Source organism: Battus philenor, unplaced genomic scaffold (genome assembly GCF_028537555.1).
Source record: "Battus philenor isolate CCGP_79_NKW_IND1 unplaced genomic scaffold, ilBatPhil1.0.hap1 SCAF_2, whole genome shotgun sequence".
Lineage (NCBI taxonomy): Eukaryota > Metazoa > Arthropoda > Insecta > Lepidoptera > Papilionidae > Battus > Battus philenor.
This window is the reverse complement of record NW_027181682.1, coordinates 8,902,574-8,923,778: the sequence shown is the minus strand read 5'-3', so window position 1 is coordinate 8,923,778 and position 21,205 is coordinate 8,902,574. Positions and strand designations below refer to the sequence as shown.

Below are 21,205 nucleotides of genomic sequence, written 5' to 3'. Positions count from 1 at the left end.
ATGTAAACCTGCACGTAGACTTGGAACTGACAACTTTCACTCAGTTCTTTAAACACGCATCCATTACTTTGACTCGGCGCTCAACACAAAAACTCGTTGATTGTATGTAACGCCGTCCACGACCGGTACATTCAGCGCTACACCGTCCTGAGACCAAGACGTGTGCTCGAGTCTTCGAACGACCTTAAGACAGACATCGTACAAAATATTTCACAGCTATTCAAAAAAAAAACCGGCCTCATCGAAATTGAATTTGAAACTAAATGAAAAATAATAAAGATCAATCATGAGTCAAATTAATCATTCTAGAGAAACGTTGCTGGAGTTTCTATCGCTTGTTATTTTCCGAGGAATACTAGCTAATTCGAGGTTAGTAATCGCCGTCAGTAGTTCAGCATCATGGGAGTCGCTGCAGAGTTGTACGCCAAAAAATTCAAGATGGGCAACTTCTGCACTGTATACCAGGCAAAGCTGCTGGCTTTAGCAGAAGAATCAGTGTACGTGGCAAAAGAATGAACGCAAACCTTCGCCAAAATGATCGACTCGCGATCCGCCCTTATCTCCATCTCTTAGCGTAAAAAAGAACATAATGGTAGCGAATGAGAAAGGGAAATGTATAAAAATGTTTTGGACAAAAGCGCAAGGGGAATGAAGCGGGATGAAAGGGTGAATTAGATGACCAAGAACGCGGCTTTAAAGATCAGAAGACGACTGGAATATGAGGGATGCCAGTTTCATCCGTCAAGCGATAACTGAGGTTAGAGTCGCACGACGAATGTAATAAGAGGTTCTTGGGAGGAACAACAACTTCGACAACGCAGAAATTTTTCCAGAATGTCACGCAGGCCTGTAGCACACTTCGCCCAGTGCCGCTGGACACGGTAGTGGACCAGATGTTCACGGGGCACGGGGACGATCGAAGTGCCTTCATCGGTTTAAGCCCAAGTAGAGCCCCGGACGCTTCTGTGACCCGGGGATGGACCAGACCGTGGTGCACATTTTCACCGGCTGTCCTGCATTCGAAAATCTCAAGAAGGATCTCAGAGAGAAAGATAGAGGTCGGCCACAATGCCTGTCTAATGAGCGATGACGAACGTCGCCACGCATTTTTCAGATGATGCAGAGCAATAATCAAGAGGTATAAAAAAAGTCGGTTAGGAACTAAATATTTAGACAAAACATAAGTCTCATTAGTATAATGATGTAACATAATATACCAAAAAATAATTATTAAATAAATGTCAAATGTGATAAAGTTTTAATGTGATATACAATGAAATTATAATTAGGAAAAATTGTAACTCCGGTACTGTAGAAATTGTGGAGAAAAGAACGAAAGGATGTACAAAAGAAGGAAAAGAATGACAAAAGTATGAAAGAAATTGTGATGGAAGACAGACGAAAAAAACAGAACATATAAAAAAAAACATGTAATATCGATGAATGACAGCCCAAGGGGAAATTGTCTAGAGCGAGCCCTTGAGCCTAGTCATTACATGGAATCCAATCCGTTTTTGTTTTTTTTTTATATGGCCCTCGCCATTAGGGACCTCTCGTTCCCGTCTCTTGTTTTAAGGACGGGATTATAATTATCAATATTTTTTCCATTTTACATTTTTATTTGGACGCTCTCCCTTATCCTTCACATTATCTCTCAATCTCACACCATTCAATTACATTTCATTTACACATCTCCCAGCCTTTACCACATTTCTTAGAGGTTTTTATTATTTACATTTCCAAAAATTACTATTATTTTTTTTTTAATATTTTCCTTCAATATTTTATATCATTTAGTATAATAAAATATTCGAATTTTATTTAGTTTTTTATGTAACAATTCTGTCTTCTTATTCGGTTTTGTTTCGTTTTATTACTTCACTGATGACCTTGTGACTCAACCAAATTTTTCGATATTTCAGGCCCGCTTGCGAACCCGCGTTTTTCGACCGGCGCTGAATATAATCATCTTATTGACAGACGACAGACTTCGGCCTGAATTGAAATTTGAATATAAGTTACACAACAGTACACACAATAAGTTACAGACACAACTGTAGAAACTTTCTATTCTAATATTCTGGCAGTAAAGCTGCGGGGTAATATAAATAGGCATGTAAATTTAACAACTACGAGTATTCCGTTCATTCATGCGATTTATTTCATTCAATAATCTTTTAATTCAATTAGGATAGAACCTCTCTTCATACTTCTCTATACCTAAACGGTGAAATTAATAAGAATTGGCCCGATCCAAGGCTGTCCAAGAAAATTGATGTTCTTTGCTATCCTACAAAGATTGAAAGCTAAACACCCTCTGCGCCCTCTTCCCTTGAGACTGAGCAGTGTAAACCAGGTCAAAAAAAATTAAAATATGGTAGTTTTATTTGCTTTTCAGTGCTGAGTGATAGTCTCAAAAGTTTTCTCAATTTATATTTTTTATATTATAGCTGGAACTTTTTTCTTTTATTTATTTAAATTCTAAAATAATATATATAAAATTTAAAATAATAGTACGATTATATTCTGTAACACAAAAGTTTTAATATGTTCCGAAAAGGAAACCGGCGAAAGGCCTAGGTATATAAGAATCATACTTTTAAGAGATGTCAATACTTAGTTTATACGTTTTTACGTCAATTCTTCAACTAAATAATTTTTTTGTCATATTTAAGATTTGTAGATAGTGTTGTGTAGTAAAAGCGAGTTAAATAATTCGTTTGTAAAAATTCTTTAACTAAATCATTATGAGTGAAAAATCCACGCCTCTTTTGGCTGTCCTTCAGTTGCTTCGTAAATACAATTTGAAGGTAATGTATAGGTCGGTAACTTTTTCGTTTACATTTTAATTAAAAATACTAAGAATTCATAAATTCTTTGCTCAATTTAAGGGGACTGAAGAAATACTTAGAAAAGAAGCAAGCTTAGGAGACGTGGAATATGAAACATTGGATTTGCCTGAAGTAGAAATAGCTAGTATTTTAACCGCACATCACACAGAAAGCGATCCATACAGTTACGAATTTGCATATGAAAGTTTAAAAAAGTTTATTGAAAATTCACTTGACATTTATAAGGTAATTTTTAATGATTATATTCATCATTATTAAACATTTATATTAAAAATAATTTTTATATTATACAACATTTCGAATATAAAACATTATGAAAAAAAAAAACAATTCTATCATGTTAGTTTAACTATTTAATAAATCGAAGGCTGCAAAATACAACCCAAAAAACGCAATTTAAAAAAAATTTCTATTTTAAGAGTTCTGGACTGATCAGTTTTCTTGTTTTGAAATTATTTTATAATAATAAGCTGTATCATTATATAGGTGTTATACTAAAATAACGAAGATATATTCAATAATTAGCCCATTGCTTTACCATTAGAAATTGTCAAAAATCATCTAAATTGGAAGAAGTATAACCCAATATAAAGTTTCACAAAGTTACTTAAGAAGTATAATAGACAGTTACATATATTATAATAGTGTTTACCAGAAACATTTTTAAGTGTATAATGTTAGCTAATAAAAGAATGTAAGTGAATATTTTTGTACAATTTGTTTATTTTTTTAGCATGAACTCTCAACACTGTTATATCCAGTGTTTGTTCACATGTATTTACTTCTCATTTTATATGATCATAATGAACATGCTGCAAAGTTCTTGGAGAAATTTGGACCCGAACAAGAGGATTATTATCAAGAAGATTTAACTAAGCTTTCTATTATTAAAAACAAGGATCAAATAAAAGGCAATGAACTTGCTGAAATTTATAGGTAATTAGATTTATTATCCTAATTCTATGTAAGTAGAGCTAAATATTATTTCATAATTAAAACCATTTAAAACAACTTTATGTGATGGTTTACCTCAAAAATGAAAATATTACTGTTTCATAAAAGTGTTTATATTAGTTTTTGTGAACTTACTTCCTGTGCAAATATATGCAAAGAACTAGTTCCAGTAGGACAAAGTCATATCACACACATGTCTGACAAATATTTAGAAAATTTTCTTAAACAAATCAATCTCCCGGAGAGGTGATAGGTTGGCTTCTAAATAGTTTTTCTCTAACAAAACATTACTATAGATCTATCAAAAGCATTGAATAAAAATGAATGTTGATAACTATTTGTTTATATTTATTACGGTTTTATCATACTACATATCATCTACAATAAAATATAACCCTGACCATAGAATTGTAATTAATCCACAAATAGGCATCTTAAAATAAGGTATTACACAAGCCTGTATAAATAAATTTTGTCCTGTTTCTTTTTATTTGACAAGATAAATCATATTATTTATTACTTGCAATTAATTTAAGCAATGAGCAAGACAAACTTTATGGTTTATGTATTTAGTAATAAATCATACATCTTGAAATAAATTACTTAAATTATGAATAAATTTCATTAAAAAAAGTGTCTTATAATTTATGACACATCTTATTTTCAGCACAAACAAATTTGAAGTTCAATTATCTAGGGATGCTTCATCCCAACTGAAGAGATTTTTACATGAACAAAAAAATTCAACAGTGATTATAAATATCATAAATAATCATATCCAAATTGAGGTTCATGATGGTCCAGGAAGGTCACAAGCCCAAGTGCGAGCAACAGCTGGAGGTCTGCTTGGAGAAGCAACAAAAAATGGTTGTTACATGACAATATTTTAATTTTTTAATTGTTCCGCTCAGGTTATAATTAAATTGAGCTATACTGTGTATAAATTTTGGATACACATTGTTGGTTAATGTTTAATAGTTTTTAATTTTTTTCATGTTGTAAAGGTTATGTGGCAGTTAAATTTTAATCACCAACATTTCTTAAACATATTGTTATCTCAATTTATATTTAAAACAATTGTTTCACTTCTAATTTAATGTCATGTTTTATTTTTATAGTTTATAGGTGAAACATTTAAATCATTACAACAATCTGTAAAATGTGTTGATACTGTTGTACTGTTAATTATGTTCTTATGTAATAAGTAATAAAAATAAAGTTGATGGATATCACATAGCTGTAGACTTTTTGTTCTTAGGGTTTTTCCTTTAAATTTGTTATTAAAATACTTTGTATAGTTGATTTGAATCATTAGAAGTAATGATCTAAAGATATTCAGTATCATATTATAGCTCATAGTTTTATTATTGTTATAGACATACAGTAAATCATCAAAAACAGCAATAATAATGATAAGTAAAAAAAATAAAACCAAGTAAAATAAAAAGATTTTTAAAAATTTCAGAAAACCGTACTAAAGTATGTTATGGCTTATTAAAAGAGCCTGACATACATGTACTCCCAGTACCAGTAGAAGATGAGGAAGAAGCTGAAGAAACTCCTGACAAACCGAAAAAGAAAAAAGCTAAGAAAGACAATATCTTTATGAAGAAACCTAAATCTGATCCTAATGCGCCACCTAATGACAGAATACCTTTACCAGAACTGTAAGTGATTCAATTTCATTAACATATCTTCAATAATTATTTTTGTAACTTATAATTGTACTTGCAACAACACTTATGATACACATGCAGTTGCACTAAGTGAATCTAGAAATATGAGTTATAAGATTTAAATTCTATTACTTCAATTCATAATTTCAATTTCCTCATCAAATTTTTACCATTTAAAATCTTTTTTTTTATACTTTTACATTAAATAATTTTTACTTTTATGAATTACCTACAATTTAAAATATCATAATGCCCATTATTATCTATGCTACTATAATTTATAAAAATAAGATATTTGTTGCAGAAAAGAAACTGACAAAATTGAAAAAGTTAAAGCTTTAAGAGCCAAACGTGTCCAGTTAGGCCCTGATTGCCTTCCTTCCATTTGTTTCTATACACTTTTGAACAGCGGTACTACAGCCATATGTGCAGATATTTGTGATGACTCCACATTACTCTCTGTTGGTTTCAATAATTCCACAATAAAGGTATTTACAAATAATTTAAATTGATTTGTTTCATGGTCAAGAAATCCACATGATTTTTGCAAATGTTTAATCCTTCCAAATGCCGAGCAATTCAGGTTTTTATAATTGAATAAATATATAAAAATGGTAAATCTGAAAACTATTCTAGTGTTGTAATTTTTTTTCACAAAAACAAATGTTTCTAGCTATTAACAATTCATTGATCAAGATTATATTTGGAGCTATACCTTCATTGTGAATAATAAATGTATTAAATACACACGAAACAATTATATTATTCATAGGTATGGACACTTACACCAGTCAGATTACGAGGCATGAAATCTGCTGAAAAATTACAAGACATTGATAAAGAGGCAGGTATGTCATGTCTTCCTTTTATAGATTCTGAGATTATACAATATTCATAGTCATAATAATTGATGCTAATAATAAATTTACACTTTTTATATTTATTTACAGGAGATGTTCTTGTACGAATGATGGAAGAAAAAGATAGAGACACATGCCGCACATTTTATGGTCATTCTGGCCCGGTATATAAAGTAGGATTTGATCAATTTAAAACAATGCTGTTATCATGTTCAGAAGATTCCACAAGTATGTTATTCCAATTAAGTATTGCAGTGTTTTATTTCACATGATTCCAACTAGGCTCATCTTAGTAAGGATTAGTAAAATTGTCAATACTTTGTAGTTCTTTAAATAGTGCGGTAAAGATTATCTGCGAAATAATTTAAAAAACTTTAATAGCTTTTTCGATTAGACACCATTCCTATTGAGTTAATAATATAAATTATTTTTGTTATTTTTTGTTTCAGTAAGATTGTGGTCATTGCAATGTTGGACTTGTCTAGTTGTTTATAGGGGGCATGTGTGGCCAGTTTGGGATGTCAAATGGTCACCTCATGGCCACTATTTTGCATCAAGTGGTCATGACCGCACCGCCAGATTATGGGCAACTGATCATCATCAGCCTCTTCGAATATTTGCAGGACATCTTTCAGATGTTGATGTAAATAACTACTAATTCTTTTCAATAGTTTTTTTTTTGTTTATACATAAAGAAGCATAATTTAAATTAAAATATTTTCCAGTGCATTCAATTTCATCCCAATTCTAACTACATAGCAACTGGTTCTTGTGATAGAACTGTACGAGTGTGGGATTGTCTAACCGGATCCCAAGTTCGTATTATGACTGGACATAAGGTACATATGAAAATGATTATATATATGGTAAATCTGTATATGTTTATTTTGCACAATAAGCCAAACAAGCCTGAAGACTAGCTAAGTCTGCATCAGTCTATAAAACTGCTGTCAGTATAAAAAGCTGACTTTATCCAATAGGATTCAAAATTGTCAATTTATCAAACCCCATCAAGTACTATTAAAAAAAAACTGTTCTGTCTTTGGTATGGGACCGGAGTAAGCTTGCAGTGGTTTCAGTACTATAGTAGTGTGGTGGTCACCTATTAGAAAATGCCATTATAGTGGTTGTGTTTTAATGGAAAGAAAATGGATTTAAAAAAAAAAAAAAACCTTGTGTTAATAGATTAGATTATAAAAAAAGCTCTTATATGTGATCAGTTCTGCCATAAAAGTACATATATTAAACTGGGTTTGCTCCTATCACAATTTTACTTACAAACTTCTACTTTTATTTTCATGTTAATGTGTTCATTTTTAGTCATCAATATTCACTTTGGCCTTTTCGGTCTGTGGACGATGGCTCGTTTCGGGTGGTAGCATCGGCGACATATTAGTGTGGGATATTTCTAATGGTAGTTTAACAGCAACCCTACCACCTTCTCACACTGCCCCTGTACATGCCCTAGCATTCAGTCGTGATGGTACAATTTTATCTTCAGGTTTGTATATATATTCTCATTCATAATTAATTAAAAGGATGTTAACTCTTAAAAAAACATGTATACATAACGAAAATGTCACCATAAAACTGATTGATAAGCTTATTCTATAGCAGTCGCCACTTTTTTTTAGTCTGAAAATTCACTAGATTATGCCCAATCAACAAGATTTCATAGAAATGTTTAAAAAACCAAGCTTTATTCTGTTCCAACTTTATTTGACATAAAGATTTTTATTGTAATGTAATAATTCCAATGTTATTAAAGGAAAGTCAATCTTGTATCCTTGTCTACTATTTTTGTTTATACTCAAAATATGATTTGTTTGTAAATGTGATTATCAATTACCAAAATAAGGTCAAATTTAACATTATTTGAAACAATTAATTAATTACATAAAATAATCACCGGCAATATAAAATTTGTTTTATGTATATATATTTTATGAATGTATCTATGTTACTATAAGTTTTTATTGCACTTCACAGGGTCTCTAGACTGTAACATAAAATTATGGGACTTTACATTAATAACAGATGAAACATTAAGTGAAGAAACAGGAAATGCAAGCTCTGCACCCAAAGACGAGAAGTATCTTTTAAGGTCATTTGCAACAAAAAATTCACCTATAAAAAGTTTACATTTTACTAGACGCAACCTCTTACTTGGAGTTGGCACATATGAAGGAAGTTCATAGCCTATTAATTTAGTCATTTACTCACTGTGAACTTAATTTACAGACTAATAAAATAAATATAATTTTTTTTTTTGTTTGAATTTCATGACTTAATTCACCTGAAGAATTTGAAGAAGATAAGATCTCTCAGATGTTATAAACTGTATTATTAAATTTAATACAGACTCATTACACCTTGCAACCTGTGCTCTCATAGCTTGTTTAAAGTCTTCTTTTACTCCTTTATCAGCACCACGAGTACCAATACGCCTTTGTCCCAAATGTTGTTGAGCATTGGGGAGTATATCTAAAGCTACTTTTTTACCTTGTTCATTCCAAATAAAACTAAGTTCCTCAAGAAAATCTATATGAATTATGTAAGTTGAAAATAGATGGTAATGAAAAACTCCCTTTTGTTTGATAATGTCCAAAATATGAATGAAGATTGCCTCTTCTTGGGGCCACCCAAGTTGCATCAGTACTAACATGTGACCATACGTCAGATCTGCATTATTTCCAGTACTTAGCAAAATTCTAATTAGTATAGTACAAAAATAATGCATGATAGCAACTTTTGTTAAAGGTAAAAAGTGTAGATGTCTATGTTTTCCTCCAACAATAAGATCTGATTCTAATGTACCTTCCGTAGCTGGCAATTGTAACAAAGAAGCTAAAATTGCCTCAATACACCCGGAATATTTTTTTTGTGCAAAATTAACAGATACTCTTACAATATTGGCACTTAAATTAGTGACAGTTGCAGGAGGAGTAGTGTCTTCATATCTTCCCCTGTAAAGAGCTATTTCATCAGTGAAACCTTCAGTCCATGGCTTCACTTGTAATTGTGAAACTAATTTCATAAATTCCCTGGTTATTAGCTCATTACTGTTTAAGAGTTCATAACAATTAGCTGCTGCCTGGAACTGATGTGCTGATACACCTGTTACCTCTATCTCCCCTTTTCTTCGTTTTGGTGGAGGAAGGTCTGGATCTGATAATGCTTCAACAAGAATATGGTTCCCTTTTAATGATTTTTGTTCATAAAGAGATCTTAAAAAAAAAGTCACTCCACAATATAATAGTTGCCGACAATCATCACAACTTCTTAAATTCATAAGCTTCTGAAAGTATGTTTCCTTATTAAGACTATTAGTGTAGTTAACTAAATATGTATCCCATCCTAGCTGTCTCCCCAACAAGTCTAAGACACCGTAAAGCCTTTGCCATGGGTCTGTTATATCATTTTCAGTTTCATCATACATGTAGGAGTTATAAAAATCTATTGCTTTTACTAAAAGACGTTGTAGCAATCTTGGTGATTCTAAAGAACTAAGAAGGGGCAAGGTTTCCACAACTAACAAACGAGCATATCTGTTGTCGTAAAAAAATTTTTCCGCATTAATCAATGTTTTTACTAGGCTGTCAACTCCTAGTTGGGGAAATTTTTTAAGTAATAACACTAATAAGCGACAATGTTCCATAGTATCATCACTGTTTTCAACACTTGTTTTAAGAATGGTAAGTTGCATATCTGGGCAAATGTTATCAAACATTTGACTTAAAAAACTTGGCTCATTGGACTTTAAAGCATTGGCTATCGATGTTATTTCAGGTAACAATTCGGAGAGATTTTGTCTTGACATCATCATGGAAGTGAAGCATTCTGCAGCTTCCTGCACATTTCCTGATTGCTTCTCCATCAAATAAGCTTCAAATTGTATTTTAAAATTGGTTGGAAATAATGTTTTGGCTGTTAACATCCATGTCTTTGCCGAGTGAATATTATATTTCTGTTCTTCCTTCGCTCTAGAAATAATATAATCTTCGTCACTGTCTAAAACACTCATTTCTTTTGCTGGCATTTTAACTAAAGAACCGTTTTACTAAGAAAAAAGAGCTAAGGACTGATCTTGGATAAATAATTAATTTATTCCTACGTTCATGGGACTGATGGTCCTTAATTGTGATGACAATAAAGATACAGAAGAATAAGAAAAAAATATATATATGATTGCTAATACTTAGGTAAAAAAATTATACCAAAACGTGAAATATTGTAATATTTTAAATCTTTATTTGGTAACAAAGATCTTGGCCTTATTTACAAATGTTTTGTTTTAAAATAGTTTTAATTTTTTATCGATATGTTATAGGTAAAATTTTATATGATATGAAAATATTTTAAAATTAATACCATATTTTTGTATTATAACGATTGCTTTATTCAAATGATAATATTTACTTTTGTTTGTAAATGATCGACGTCGGGCCATTACATTTACTGCTGGCAACAAGTAATGTCAATGTTATGTCAATCATTCATATAAAAATAATACTTATTACACAAATTGGAAATAATAAAACATTTTTATGCACATCCGACACCAAATTAAAGAAAAAGCGATGTATTACTACGATTATCGTTATGATTATAGTATCGCAAATCTTGTTCCGGATTACATCTTAGAGACAATTTTTTCTTATTTAAGTATATCAGATTTAAGAAACTGCTCGTTAGTTTGTAAAAATTGGTTCAGAATTCTTAACGATGAAAACCACGAAGTTTGGAGATACCATTGTTATAAAAGATTGGCCGAAGAAGTAATGAAATCAGATTTACTAACTTCAGTAAAAACTTACAAATCTAAACTAAGGGCATTTTTCCATGCTTGGAATCCAAGAGATTGTTCAAGAAATATTCACATAAAACCAAATGGATTTACTTTACACAGGTTTTATAGACTTTAAAAGAATTGCAGAATCAACCAGTAATATTTATTTATATTTAATTACAAACTTTGTTACAGAAATCCAGTAGCACAAAGTACAGATGCTTGCAGAGCTAAGGTTGGATTTTATCGCGGTCGTCATGCTTGGGAAGTCATATGGGAAGGACCACTGGGAACAGTTGCTGTTGTGGGAATATCAACTAGAGATGCACCTCTACAGTGTCAGGGTTATGTGGGACTATTGGGGTCTGATGAACAAAGTTGGGGATGGAATTTGGTTGACAACCATCTCTTGCACAATGGACAAACACAAGGCCATTACCCACTTCCTAACAACTGTCCTAAATATCAAGTATGTTTCTATTTCATAAGTTTATGATCAATTAATAAGTGTTGTGGATCTAGAGATTGTAAAAAGCAACTTTTTCATATGTACCTTTTATGATAGATATACTAAACTTTAATACTCAACTTATCATTTCTTTAGCATTTACTTCTACAATACTTTTATACTTACTTTATACACAATTTTAATTTTTCTTTTGATGACTTAGTCATTTATTTTGATTTTTATTGTATGAAGGTATTAAAAAATTTATCATGACAATTATATTCGTTTTTAATTTTTATAGGTAAAAATTATTATTATTTGTCATAGATATTGATATATTTCCATATTACAAATAATTGTGTGCTGCATCAATTATATGATTTTTTGTTATAAAAAAAAAACTTAAAAATTATTTTTTTTTATTGCAAAGAGCTAGAGACTTTTAAATAAGTAAACTAGAGTGTTAGGAATTAATAAGCAATTTCAAAATGCTTTTAATATTTGAGAATAGGCCTTAAATAACCTCTAAGCTGAGAATATTTGGTTTCCTCTGTATTGAGATAAGCTTATTGTAAATGTAATTAACATACTTAGAAAATGGTGATTAATCTACTTTTATCTAAATATTGTTTCATATATTAAACATAATTTGATGTTTAATATAGTGAAACATATTTATTCACTAATAAAGATAAGTTGTCAAATAAGCCAAATTAAACATTAGTAATGGCTGAATAATTCTAACTTTATGACTTGTCACAGATTGATAAACTTCAGATTTCGACTATACACTTTCCTTTTCGGTATTATAGTGTGTAAATATCAAAATTAAGAGCAATGATGTAACAACAGTATCAGAACATTGAGTTAGTGTATACTTATTTTATTACAGGTAGGTGAACGCATTAGAGTGATTTTAGACTGTGAAACCAGGACTTTATCATTTGAAAGAAGTTATGAATTTTTGGGAGTTGCATTTCGAGGTGAGTAGTTTTGGGTAATGACAAGAAATATTTACAAAAAAATAACCACACATTTTATAACATATGGAAGACAGGCATATTTCAAATTGTAAATTATTGGAAAAGCCTGTTTTTGTCTATACTTGTGTGGCACCCATTTAGCAGGGTAATCAGTAAGAGAATCACAAAAACCAGAACATGTTTTTTGTTTTTTTGATTATTGGATGTATGGATTTCTTTTTACTAAATCTTTTAGTAATCCAGTATTTGTTTTTAATTTATAACATAATGATATATAATATTGTAAATAAAAATAAAAGTGAAAAATAATAATTAAAGGCTTTAGGTTGCCTGAGTAGATTTAAAGAGTTTGTACACCCATTTCTCCTTCTCACGTTTTTGATTTTTTGATTAAAAGACATAAAATTGGTTTTAATGGTATTTTTTATTGTATATTGTTAAATTTTGATTTCAGGCCTACCAAACAGAAAGCTGTATCCAACTATATCAGCTGTTTATGGAAACACAGAGGTGTCAATGGTGTATTTAGGACCACCTGTAGATGGCTGATAGTGAATTAATATAAGTGAGAATTGGTATCAAACCAATAAAGACCATGTGTGATATAATTTACTTTTAAATTTAGATTGTTGCCTATTTAATATTTATTTTTTGGTGAAAATAGTTTTCCAAGATTATGGTTTGTAATCAAAAAATGTTAAGTAATTAAAAATATTACATGCAATAAAACTGCAATAACTATACTATATTTACAACCTGATTATTAAACATGAACATTTAATTAGTTATGCCTGCTTCATATTTCAGTGAAGTCCTATTAAACAAATCCTCTGTAATTATAATGTTATCCCATGGGTTATATATACCTCTCAGGTATCATTAATTATTTAGCCTTTTATATTATTGTTGCTAGGTTTTTTTTTTTTCTATTTTAGTACTGCCATATTTAACATTCAAACTAGGATATTTTTTATGTTAAATATGATTTTTGCAATAATTTGCTCTCAAGTGAAAAAAATTATTAAAATAACCATAGCATAGCATTGGTATGCCTTATAAATTTGAATATTGAATAATGTGACCTTATTTTTACTACAATATTTGCTTTAAAATTATCTATTCTTTACATTTGTGAGTTTGATTATGTATCAATGAATGTTAGCTAGTATACAGTTGTTTCTTGATGAATATGTTTCTCACTCTGCTCTAGGAACACTCAAGAGATCTGTGCAGCTGACGCCAAAAGCCGCCAGCTACACTGATCTGACTTGTCTAATCTAAACGACGAATCACTACATTGAATTGAGGAGTTCCCCACATCCAGCTGCCCATTCTAAAGGACGAATTCCGACCAGTAGCTTTAATGCTTCATCATCGCTAAACCTATATCTACAGGCGTGGTCTTCCATAAGAGTTGAGCTGTGCAAGAGAATTTAGAATTCTATTACGTATCAGTGTCTATTCCGTGTGCCGTCTGCGATGAAGATTAAATCCACACCATCAATCGAATATATCTTTGACCAAATAACAGAACCCCCACCATATGGAGAGATTTCTTCAAAACATGCCTTTTGGAATGCGTTCTCCTCCTTGTGGTAACTGACCATACAAAGACTAATTTGCACATTTCTTACTTTTTTAAAGTTATTCCTTAGGATTTTATGCGAAGATTTGCCACTCAAAAGAACGATTGCCCCGTTGTTCGATACTTGACTTCAAGAAGCAGGTATTTTGATGTGGTCTGCATTTTGTCCAGGAAGAATAAAGACAAAATCCGTAAATTTACTTTGGTAATTTTAGACGGATAAAGTCGAAACTTTCAGTGGGTCAAAGTATGGAAATTTGTCTTCCAGAGTTTTATTAACATATTAATTTTTTTCTTGTGTTTTGACAAACGATGTTTGTCCGTTAGCTTTTGAACCTTGAACCTGTATTTAATTATAAGGATAATAAAAATACACCAAACCGTAACAAATTTATTGGTGTGGACTTTTAATCTTAGCAACGTTCTAGAAAACTTGAGACCGGTCTCAATACTCAGCTAATTATCTAGTTTCAAAAACATAGGGATTTCTCATCAGAAAAGATAATGTATCGTTACAAAACAATGAAGCGTCAAATTTCAATCGGTTTTTGACTTCAAGAGCCAGGAATGTAACTTGTGATCACATAAGTATTAGCAATTTTTCTTAAGTACAAAAATATAAAATTTATCAATTGATTTACGAACAATGTACATTTTGAAAATTCGCATATATTGCTTCACTGACTAGTCTTTAGTATCGGACTAGGGTATTCACCTTATTTACTTGAATCTTTCTCGCAATTTTATAGCTGAGAGTCGTGATGCCTTGAACAGGGAGTAATCTATATTTTCACCATGCTGCCACCTGTTCCTATCTTTAGTATATTTAAGTCGGCGATGTGACGAGCAGATTTGATCGGACCACCTGATGGGCTTCGGGCGTTTGCTCTCGACTTTATCAGTCACGCTATTTTGCTGAAAAGTTCCTCTACGGGGCAGGCAAATGGTTAAGTCTGGTTCGATTACGAGATCGCACAGAAGGGACTCATTGGTGCATAATTCAGTCCACAATTTCTTCTTCCTCCAGCACTACGTCTTAAAAGATTTAGCACAATGTGATCAACCATCAATTCTTCAAGTTTTATTTCTCTAAGTAAATGCTTATTATATTATGTTTTTTTGTTGCTGTGATATTTAAGTACTTTTAAATAAATTAAGATATTCCTAAGGTTTACTTCACTTTTGAATCTCTTAGTTCTCACTGTACAATGTCATCGTCTTAGTACGCAATGTTTGCAATTTTGGTCGGCAATTAAGTGTTTATTGCCTTTATTTGCAATTATGTATAGTAATGGTAAATATCAATGTACTTAAATGTTCAATATGTTTAAATTTTATAGTAAATTAAAATTTCGTAATAATCCAAATGAGTTGGGACTGGCATACTAAGTAATGTACCGTTTCATTTTAGTTATATAAGTTAAAGACAATGGTTTTGTAACTTTGTTGTTATTTAAAACTTTTGGATTGATTAGTGTAAATCAAATAAATTAATTTCAAAATCTACATGTACATTTTAATTTGACAAATAACAAGGGTAAGATGAAAATTAAAAATACTTGCACTTTTATATTTTATTATCAAAATTCACAGCTTATAATGTTAGTTAAATCTAGCTTTTCGGTGCTTAAAGTTAATAAGAATTTTTATTTAAACCCAAAAGGTCATCACATTTTTTATGTGTAAATATACCCATGCGGCGGCTGCGGATTAAGTATGATTTCATATGAGTGATGAGAAGCGTATGCACGAGTACCTTTTGTTTTATTAAATAACAGAACGGCTGAGGATGCTGAAATTTAAACATTTTGTTAAAGCCATGTATAAATATAACAAACGCGAGTATTCCATAACTGCATTCGGTATAGGGCAATCTTGTGGTTTAATTAACCTGATAATCATTTATTTTTATTAGGATAGTGAACCACTTTCCCTTCGCGTAAGATTCTATATACCTACAGTGATAACCCGACATGCTGGCCAACCAAACAATATACCGGCTACCTATACGCCACGATGGCACAATTGACTACGGCTAATAAACAGCAGCTCACGGCCGCATCAACGCTACAACATGCTGTTCATAATATTTCGCGTAATCACAACCATAGAAACTCGCCGCTCAACCGCTTCCTCAACTACTCACGCAGTCACTACCAGTCACACTCACATGATCAAATCTTAATATAATGGATACTGTACAGTTGAAGTACAACACAAACCACTGACGTCTTCAACAAGATCAATAGCCGCACCTGGCACGTAAAACATCGTATATCAATGATTCTACCACTGATAAGCGCCACCTCAGCAAACACAACACAAACAACAAACAGTTTACGTTGAAGACAAACGACGTTGTACTATACGCGATAGCTTTAAGTCGGTAAAAAAAACAGGCGTGAATTTCATTCAATATTTACCTTAGAGCGCATTATATTATCACATTTCACTTTATGGTCAAGTGGCATAAAAGCTTTATTGGATAAAATCAATATTTATTATACATTGTATGATCATTCAATTTTAAATATTTGTCAAGTACAGGTTTTTCATAACATGTCCTTTATGTGATCGAGTTAATAGAATTTTATTTAATATTTGAGGTATTGTATTCTAAAATTACACAGTTTTTTTTTACATTTCTAGGTTACATAGGCATGTCAATACTAATATTAAATAATAGTTTTTATTATTTTCTTTAATTGTACTTGAGTTTTATTACAAATTTTAATTATGACAATAATCAAATATTTAATTGCTAAGGCGAAAAGTAGGGTTTGTTACTTCTGTTTTGTTCAAGTAGATTACAGAAGAATCTTTACTGAAATTTGAGAGACTAGATAAAATTACACAGAATTTAAGATGGTCAGGTTATACAGCATTAGTGCTCTACCAAATTTTCTTGTAATTTAATTAGTAAAGTAATATTTCAAACTTAAATATTGCACATTAAGAAATAAATTGTATACAATAAATAGTTATAATATATATTTTTTAATACAAGTTTTATATTGTCTAGATTAAAAGCATTGATTGTCATGACTATCTACATGTACATTCAACTTACTTGTTACTAAAAATTCAATCCATAAGAGTGAAGAGAATTTTATATCACTAAAATTATCTATGAGATCAATCAAACAAAAACATGTTGATTATTATCACTAATATTCTTTAAAAGAATTTTAAATATTTAGTACGCACACATACATTTTAATGTAATATTTGGATTGACTTTGGTAAAACAATATTTTGAGTTTTCAATACAAAGAAAAATAATGCCTTAAGAGTATTCAAAGTCAATATCAGATTAACTTTTCATAATAAAGGCTTGAGAAACCTACTTGTCCATGATTATTTGGTTTATTAATGATAATAAAAATACATACTTTACTACAATTACACAGGCTGTTCCAACCTTAAATACTAAGAACCTCTCAAATGGACGAAAAGTTTATCTTTTCCTACAGTAGGCAATATAAATATAATTTAAAGGTCACACTTTTTTGTAATTTTAGGGAAATTAAAGCTGAATCATTAACTGTATGATGGTATTTTAAATCTTTAGCTTATCTTGCAAGTGATCACGCAATTGCGGCTTTACTTTTGTCAACGGGAATTTTGTGAGACAAAAATCGGCAAAAAGGCAAAACAGTTTACACAGTAAAGGACAAAGAAGGGCTTGATGTATAACTGCTGCTATGCGATACCACGGTCCGTCGAATGGGTCCAAAATAGCTGGGCATAGCATGTGATTCAAGTTGACTTGGGAAGGCTGTAAAAAAATATATGTGTTACAAATTTTTTTTTCATTTTGTTTAACACCATTTACCACATTCATATGCAAAAATATTAAAGGTATCTGCCAAAGTAGGCCAATAGCCCCAATATTTAAAAAACAATAGATGTACATGAGTTTGGAGGCAATCATTTTGATAAGACTATACCATGTAAATCTACCATTCAACTATGAACCCCATTGAGTTCATTTCCTTACTTTCTGTAGATTTAGTTTAGAAAATGTTAAAGTATGTAATTGCGAACACTCCTTGTTAAGAAGACTATATGTTGAAAATTAGCTATAGCACACTGCATACTTGGAACCTGTAGTAATCTGTTACAATTTAGACAGAAAATATTGAAAAGGAAACCTAATTAATAAAAATAAATCTAATTAATACTTACAATGGCTATAATTTGTAACACAATGAAGTGATATAAAAGATTCAGGCTGTAGCTGAAGATTGCCCAGTTGAAGTCCCACAATTGTTCAACATTATACACCCCTTGAACAGAAATAAATTGTTAATGTTATGTAATTAACAATTAAATGTGTTTTTTTTATTTTGCAATTGTAACACAGCTTGATGTAAAAAGAACAATAATAATGGTACCTATTTATGCAACTACAATACTGGAAATGGTTTTTATTCTTTGCTTAATTTAGACAAATTATTTGGTCAATTGTACAAGTAATTTGAGTAGAGAATAATAATGTGGCTTTCTAAGCTAAGCTAAACAATAGCCAATAAACAATTGTATCACCAAAGTTATCACAACATACCTCCAATTCTCAGTAAATAATATGGTATAACAAACATCATTCCATGTTGTATCCAATATAAAGCTGCTTCAGCAAAAATCTATAAAGTATTGAATTTGATTATAAATTGTAAAGGACTGCATTAATGTCCATTTGCACAAAATACATACCGTTCTTGATGCTGTTTCTGGAAATAGGAATGCTAATAGAGGTCCATTTAATAAATTTAAATGAATTCGAAATATTGCTGTTACTGTCTTGCTGGGTGGTGCAGTTAACAAATAAATCTGCAAATAATGTCTGACATATTTCAATAAAAAAAATTACCTATGTAATTCATTACACTGGTATTGTATTTCAGCTGAAATTCATATAGCTGCAGTTGCTTTTCATCCCTCTCAAAGATTACTACACAACTTAACCATAAAAAAATTGACTTAAAACTTTTATTATCCTTGGAACATGTAAATTTATACAGAGTTAAGACAATGATTTAAGATAAGTTATAATATTTAAGAATTATCTTATGCTAATATGATGAATAATTATTATCAATTAATTTAGAATGGATTGTCTAAATGTAATAATTAATTTTAGTCAAAATTATTAAATAATTATTGAACATTGCTATCTTCTAGTCTAGAGATAAATCCACCCATTTTTATTTATAATCAATAGAATAAACCCTTATCTTTAGTGTTTCCTAGGGAGTATGACATTTGATAATACTTTGATTTAATATGAATGTTCATATGGAGTTAAAAATAATATGTTGACAAAGATGTATTTCACCATCATTTATTTGTATTATAATATCATTTGTATAAATTTATATGCAAAACCAATTATTCACATTTAATTTATATTCTTTTTCCAAGTACTGTAATCATTAACATTTTGTTTAGTTTTTAGTTTTAATCTCTATAATAATTTCGTGTTCTTTATCTTATATAGCTTATCTATAAATTAATTATATGTACTGTAAATTGTTGAAAAAAAAATAACTTACCTGTATCAAAGTTGTTACATGACATGGATTCAATAAATATATGACAGTGCGTGATGCAAACTTGAACCCAATTTCCATGCCCCATAATAAAGTTAAAAGAATTACTAACAGTCGTTTACCTCCTCTGTCACTTCTTAAATAACTTTTTTCCTCTATAATTTGCAACTTAGGATATATCTTGACCTAATTTACAAATATAAAATAAATTTTTTTAATCGGTTATGAACGCAAATACTCTTATGGTTATTTTTTACATGTTTTTTTTATTGCATTAGGTTGTTATCAGTATAATTAAATTATGAAGAATAAAATGAATGCCAAATAAGTCACTAGCAAAGATACTTACTAATACATAAACACAAATTGCTGTTACTACAACGGTTTCAATTATCTGCCGCTTTTGTGATAAAAAATATGCACATTCAGGCCCTACATTTCGAGGCACAGCTTTATTTGCACCACTATATGCCCACTCCAACATTTTGATTGCAGTATGTTTAATATATATTAAATATTGTATGCATCAATTAATATTTTCATTTACAAGTAATTAAAATTTCGTATAATATATTTCCTTTTCATGTTTTTGAGCAATTATGTCTGGGAATGATATTAACATAAACTTGGTGACAATGACAGATGCAATCTACTGTCTTACTAACCGTCAGACAATAAGTACCGTAGATAACACATTTCTTTAGAGCCTTTTTTATAAAAATGTAATAAAAAAAATCAAAAAAAATTGATAGAGAGCGTATAAGCATTTTAGCATATTTGAACAATAATTAATTCAATAATAGCGTTACTCAAAAATATTTAAATATAAGTGAAAACCAGTCAAGGAAAATGTAATTTAATATAGTTTTTGTTGGCAAATGCAAAAAAGTTATGTGACAAAAAACAACAAAAACTAATTTAAAAAAAATTAGCACCAGGTCCATAGGTATTAGAAGAATGTTGTAGATAACCTAGGCTTTATTAACAATTCATATTACTTTATACTGAAAATCACAAGCATTAATCATTATTAATGCCTGTAACTTTCAGTATTTAATTTCCGATAGTAATTTATTTATTTTCCAATATAACTGACATTTTATACTAGTAGTATATTTGTATTCATTTAATCGGTTTATCTGGGGTAAATGTCATGCTTGTAATGATAGTAATCCAATATATATTGTAATAAAGTATTCCTAAGGTTTCTGTCTTCTTTACTAAAAATATGTTAAACTACTATTAAATTTATTATAGTATATGAATTTAATATTTAGTTATTAATAAACAGTCCGAAAGCCATCCAAAAATAAACGTAAATTGAAGTAGAGTGATAGTCAATGTTTGTAGATATTATTGAAGAATTTTAAATTAATCAATTTAAAACAAAATGTTTGGAACGTACTAAAAGGAGATTTAGAATCAACTAGTTATTCTAACATAATAGGACAAAACACCTGGACAGCACTTCAGTGTTAACTCTGGAAATCCATAGGAGTTAACTCT

At 30.2% G+C, this 21,205-nt stretch overlaps 4 protein-coding genes across 8 annotated transcripts; 2 read left to right on the top strand and 2 right to left on the bottom strand.

The window, feature by feature from the left end:
• The first annotated feature begins 2,640 nt into the window (after window positions 1-2,640).
• Window positions 2,641-8,606, top strand: Taf5 (TATA-box binding protein associated factor 5). 2 transcript variants are annotated; one of them, XM_068764973.1, is made up of 12 exons: window positions 2,641-2,810; window positions 2,892-3,077; window positions 3,586-3,788; window positions 4,474-4,673; window positions 5,272-5,473; window positions 5,787-5,970; window positions 6,255-6,330; window positions 6,433-6,570; window positions 6,792-6,985; window positions 7,068-7,181; window positions 7,663-7,843; window positions 8,332-8,606. In XM_068764973.1, the coding sequence occupies exons 1-12, from the start codon at window positions 2,748-2,750 to the stop codon at window positions 8,538-8,540; spliced, it is 1,950 nt and encodes a 649-aa protein (XP_068621074.1). In that variant the 5' UTR covers window positions 2,641-2,747; the 3' UTR covers window positions 8,541-8,606. The 2 variants fall into 2 exon arrangements, with proteins under 2 accessions (XP_068621074.1, XP_068621076.1); XM_068764975.1 differs by lacking the exon at window positions 7,663-7,843 and having other exon boundaries at window positions 8,332-8,424.
• IntS10 (integrator complex subunit 10) lies at window positions 7,049-10,470 on the bottom strand. The gene has a single exon (XM_068764976.1). The coding sequence runs from the start codon at window positions 10,379-10,381 to the stop codon at window positions 8,630-8,632; it is 1,752 nt and encodes a 583-aa protein (XP_068621077.1). The 5' UTR covers window positions 10,382-10,470; the 3' UTR covers window positions 7,049-8,629.
• Window positions 10,471-10,854: 384 nt separating this feature from the next.
• Fsn (F-box synaptic protein) lies at window positions 10,855-13,300 on the top strand. Its single transcript, XM_068764904.1, has 4 exons — window positions 10,855-11,251; window positions 11,327-11,600; window positions 12,472-12,562; window positions 13,017-13,300. Exons 1-4 carry the CDS (start codon window positions 10,890-10,892, stop codon window positions 13,109-13,111), a joined length of 822 nt encoding a protein of 273 aa, XP_068621005.1. The 5' UTR covers window positions 10,855-10,889; the 3' UTR covers window positions 13,112-13,300.
• A 2,414-nt stretch (window positions 13,301-15,714) lies between these two features.
• LOC137922067 (transmembrane protein 164) lies at window positions 15,715-20,335 on the bottom strand. 4 transcript variants are annotated; one of them, XR_011107506.1, is made up of 7 exons: window positions 20,049-20,335; window positions 19,703-19,885; window positions 18,864-18,980; window positions 18,715-18,793; window positions 18,336-18,436; window positions 16,370-17,925; window positions 15,715-15,939 (listed from the first exon to the last, which is right to left on the bottom strand). XR_011107506.1 is itself a non-coding variant. In XM_068764917.1 (6 exons), the coding sequence occupies exons 1-6, from the start codon at window positions 20,181-20,183 to the stop codon at window positions 17,707-17,709; spliced, it is 834 nt and encodes a 277-aa protein (XP_068621018.1). In that variant the 5' UTR covers window positions 20,184-20,335; the 3' UTR covers window positions 15,715-17,706. The 4 variants fall into 4 exon arrangements, 1 of the variants encoding a protein (XP_068621018.1); XR_011107507.1 differs by having other exon boundaries at window positions 16,403-17,925; XR_011107508.1 differs by having other exon boundaries at window positions 16,571-17,925.
• Between the last annotated feature and the right edge of the window lie 870 nt (window positions 20,336-21,205).